The 4816-nt window shown below is 43.8% G+C and overlaps 1 protein-coding gene across 1 annotated transcript; it reads right to left on the reverse strand.

Moving 5' to 3' along the window:
* Positions 1 to 320: 320 nt before the first annotated feature.
* On the reverse strand, positions 321 to 1132 carry LOC100275056 (uncharacterized). The gene has a single exon (NM_001149251.2). It carries the CDS (start codon positions 989 to 991, stop codon positions 701 to 703), a length of 291 nt encoding a protein of 96 aa, NP_001142723.1. The 5' UTR covers positions 992 to 1132; the 3' UTR covers positions 321 to 700.
* Between the last annotated feature and the right edge of the window lie 3684 nt (positions 1133 to 4816).

Below are 4816 nucleotides of genomic sequence, written 5' to 3' on the forward strand. Positions count from 1 at the left end.
CTTTATGGGCCAGAGTTGTGGCCTGCGGATTAATTTAGCAATAGCTATGAAGGGTTATTTGTAAAAAAGATGACGCGGGATGACCGTATACCATATTTAGCAATTAAATCCTCTCACACCAGCTTGTATAGTTTTATAAAAAAGCCTCTAACAAACCACAATTGCACATACAATTGAATCTAGGTCTAACGGACCAAAAGAGCTACTCCTTCCGTTTCGTTTTAGTTGTCGCTGGATAGTGCAATATTGAACTATCCCGCTTCAACTAAAAAGAAACGGAGGAAGTACTATATTTAGCAATTAAATCCTCTCACACCAGCTTATAGTTTTATAAAAAAAAGTCTCTAACAAACCACGATTGCACATACGATTGAATCTAGGTCTAACGGACCAAAAGAGCTACTTGTATGGTTGCACCTAATGACTACTCGATAATCATATAGAAGTACAACGCGGTTCCTACGACCATGATGTATATTACATGCATCAGACCGCTGTTGCGCACATGCCGGTTATATATTGGTTGCTGTTTATTTTTCACTCTACAAAAGCCCTTGATGATTAACTTGCGAAGCCTCCTTTGAGACTCCTGACTCATTGCGACTAGCGAGGCATAAAAAGCTCCTTTCCCAGAGTATACCACTTGGTTTTATCTTCCGAGGCACCGGTTGGTGTTGCCAAACCTGCAAAATTCACCATCCTAGGCTCGCCGGCGCAGCGTCGACGAGCACCGGAGCGGAGACGGTCTCGCGGTGCAGGTGGTGACGGCCCCGGAGTCCACGGACGACGTCGGGCAGACCGGCCGGCCGTCGTCGTTCCTCTCGTCGCGGTGGCGCCGGTCGGAGTCACTAGGCAGGAGCACGTACGACGACGACACCGGCGGGGAGGATTCGACAGAACCGTCGGAGGCCATGCCACCGAAGGAGGCAGCCTGTCCTTCTTCTTTGTACTGCGCTATGACCTTGAAGATGAACGGGATGATGCCTTCCATGGGTACAACTTAGCTTGAAAGAGGCTAGAGCACTAGTTGGTAGTAGAGTGGTTTTGAGAAATCTCAGAAGCTAACCAGCCGTTGTCCCTGTGACTTGTGAATCGAGGGAGGTGGCTAGCTAGGATCGTGAGAAGTAGTGTGGCCAAGGACGCTCGAGAGATGAGGGAGTATAAAAAGGGCAGGCAGGCAGGCAAAGTCGCCATGGAAAAGGACATGGACAAGAACAACGAACCCAGTAGCCCAGCAAGAAATACTTCGGAAACCACTGTTTGAGCTGAGACCGACTGGAGCCCAGAACAATGTATATCCAATACCGCTCTGAAAGACTTTGGCCCTGATCGATGTGCACATCGATGGACAGCTCATTGGTTCTGTCTGTGCTTTTTTCATCGCCGCCGAAATAGACAGCCAGTGGGTTTATCTGGGCAGTTCATCCCTGGATGGCTGGATCGCTTGGAAGAAAATGGTTGCGTTGCCTAGTCTTTACACGACGAGCTCGCGATAGGGCAGTGATCACATCGGCTGTGCACTTTTTCCGCCCATGGAAATCTACAGCTTACCTGCTGCGCTGGAGAGGAAGACCGTTTCAGAATCATTATTTCGATGTCGATCGACGAATGGAATATTTCCAGGTAATGTCCTGCAGTGTAAAGTTTCTACTGCCGGGTGGCGAAATCCACTGGAATCCAGTGAATTATTAACCGGAGACGGCGGCCCGCTTGCAACACGGGTGTCATATATATGGAAAAAAATTTGCTACAGCCCGACTACAAACCAAGCTGTTTGCAGCCCCTCACAAAAAGACGGATAGACCCCACCTACAGGTCTACCAGATAACGTTTTAGTTGTGTTATTGATATGCGGGTGGGCCTATCCTCCTTTTTGTGAGGGGCTGCAAACAGCCTGGTTTGCAGCCGGGCTGCAACAAATTTTTTTCCTCATATATATAGATGTTCGTATGGATCGGGCTCACTGGATGGCCCGCAACACGACATGTTTGTAGCTCAGCCCTTACCCGGCATGGCCTGGCCTGGCGGTAGGTGTGCCTAGGCCAGTACGACCTGGCCCAATGTAAAGGCCGGCACGGTGCTCTGGCTCCCAAGTTCCTCCCAGCTCGGCGCCCCAACCAGTCCGTCTCCCCCCAACTCTAATCCCCTCCCCGCCTACGCTCGTGGCTCTCCCGGATCCTCGGTCCCCCACCGCCGCTTTCCATCGTTCTTGGGTCCAGCTTCCGACCATCGTCTCTAGTGCTCCGATCGCGCAAGGATCATCGTCTCCGTGGTCGTGTGTCGTGCTTGGACATCTATACTCCCTCCCTCCTAACCTCTCCTCTCTCGATCCGTAACCCTAACCCTAATCCCCTCTTATGTACCTTGGTCCTTGGATTCCGACCATCATATCCGGTGCTCCGACTATATAAGGTGCATTTTTTAGTTCTTATATTGATGATTTTAGAAATGCTATAACATTTTTAAATGCTTCTAATCAATGTATAGCTGCATACAAAAGCTATTGTGTGAATATGGCTATTTGTACCTCGTAAGTTTGGTGTGGATATGGATGTTAGATAGAATTTTACCTACTTAATGCTTAAACACCTAGTACCATACAAGTCCAGCTTTTCTGTTTTATCAAAACTCAGTATCCTTTGAATGATGATGGCACCCCTTTACTCACTGATGATCATTGGACAATTGCTGAAAAAGTGCTTTCTTTTCTATAATTATTTTATGAATCCAATGTTGCATTGTCTGGTGTTTGAGCGTCAAATAAGAAAACAAAAGTTTTTCTAGTATCAAATAGATTTTTTTCTCTTTTTTGAACTTAGGGCTTGTTTGGATCCCAGTAGCTAAAACAAAAGCGACTAAACTTTAGTTATTTTAAGAGCTCAAGATCTAAACAGGGGAGCTAAACATTATTAAAATTGTTATAATATATCATTTTAGCCACTTTTATCTCGCAAGGAGGAGCTAAAATTTAGTCAGCTCAATTTAGCTCCTATATCCAAACAGGCTCTTAGGATGTGTTTGGCAAGGAAAAATGTTTTAGTTTCTTACTAGAATCACTAGAGTAGATACTAAATGCCATAAAGAGAAACGTTTTGGGAGAATCATTTGGAACCAATTACCATTTGTATACTAGTCAAGCGATACACTAAGACACCTAATTTCTCTTTTAAAGGTGATCTAGATCTGAAATGTTTTGTTTCTACAATAATCTAAAACCTAGTTAAAGGTGTTCGCAAAGTGTGTACTAAATTCACCTGTATGAACCAACGTTGATTCTCTTGGTTGTCCTAGTTGATAGGTTCCATTGTAATGCTGTGACCAGTAGATCGTACATATGACCGTGTAAAACATTGTTTTGTGTTGTAGACTACACTTTTTATATAGTGTAGTTTAAAATAGGAGGTAGAATAGGTAAGGATGGTGGAGGTAGCCTAAGTAAGATGGTAAAACATTTCTTGCCAAGTATGGGTAAATGTGGGATGGCTAGAAAGCTCACAAGCTAATATATAATAGGCCTCATAAGAGGGCGAACCCAAACCTAGCTATCCTATGTGTATGTCCAGTCTCTTCTGGTGATGACCTGACCATGTGCAGGATAGTGTAGAGCCTTACTTAGAGGATGTTCGTTTTAATCTCAATCCATGTGTATTGGAGGGGATTGAGATGAATTTGATCCATCCACAGTTAAGATCCTTCTCAATATCCTTTGATCCCCTCCAATCCACTTAGATCTGGATGAAAGGAACAAGCCCTTACTGAGTCATAGGAAAGTATTCACTGGTCTCACATCTCATAGAGCAACAGATAACCAGACATCTAGTAAAAGCATAGATACCATGTAAATCAATTGATAACTAACTTTTGGGTTTTACTCAATATTTAAATAATGTGTGATGACTAATGAGTCATTATCAATGAGATGTTCACACATCGAGTTTTAATATTGAGACTAACCATAGTTTTAGTATGGTGTTGTGCAACATGTCTCTTTGCTTGTGATGGGTACAAGTGTGGATCATCGAGACGGTCAGTGGCATCGAGAAGATCAAGCGAGTTTGTGTCGATAGACTAGGGATGATGAAGGACAAACATGAAGGCTTCGACCAAAGGAAAGAGGTGTGGGGTAGACCATGGACATGTAGCACTTAGCTACGTCGATGAGCTAAGTGTACATGTGGAGTATCATAGATGATATTGATTAGGTAATTGAAAGGGAAATGGCCTTAACCATTTTCTCTAAATGATTTTGGTTCTTGATAACCATCGCAACCTAGTAGACTAACTGGTTTGTCTAGTCTTTGATTCACATGTACATAAGTCCTCTCAACCCAGTTCTACGTCAGAAATAGCTCAAAACCAACTATAGAGGGGTAAAACTTGGAAAACATAAAGATTACTCGATTTCATTCCTTGGACAAGTTGCTTACACCCATATGAACCTATTTGACACAACAAGAGAGGTTGGATAGATCAATTTGAAAGAATCGCTCTTTTGGAGCTAGTTTGAACAAAATCAGAGTTATAAGTTGGAGAAACCAAAACGTTCAAGACTAGTTGGATTGTTAGCACATACGTTTGTATAAGTTCTAAGAACTTCCTTGAAGATAGCCAAAATGATTTGAAGAAAGTTTGAAGAAAAGAGGAAAATCAGCTTGCTGATAGAGGGGCACCGGACTGTCCAGTGAGTGCCCTGGTTTTTAAGCAGAGAATCTAGTCAGCGCTAGAAGGGAACACTAGACTATCCGGTGGTATTTATAGCGGTTTCCAACGGACTCAGTAGCTTCGAGTTTTTAGGAGGCAAGAGCACCGGACTATC

The sequence above is a fragment of the Zea mays genome, chromosome 3, assembly GCF_902167145.1.
Source record: "Zea mays cultivar B73 chromosome 3, Zm-B73-REFERENCE-NAM-5.0, whole genome shotgun sequence".
NCBI classification, from domain to species: domain Eukaryota; kingdom Viridiplantae; phylum Streptophyta; class Magnoliopsida; order Poales; family Poaceae; genus Zea; species Zea mays.

Excerpts from the sequence above, each read along its gene's own strand:
- LOC100275056 (NM_001149251.2), bottom strand. The coding sequence starts at position 991 with ATGGAAGGCATCATCCCGTTCATCTTCAAGGTCATAGCGCAGTACAAA.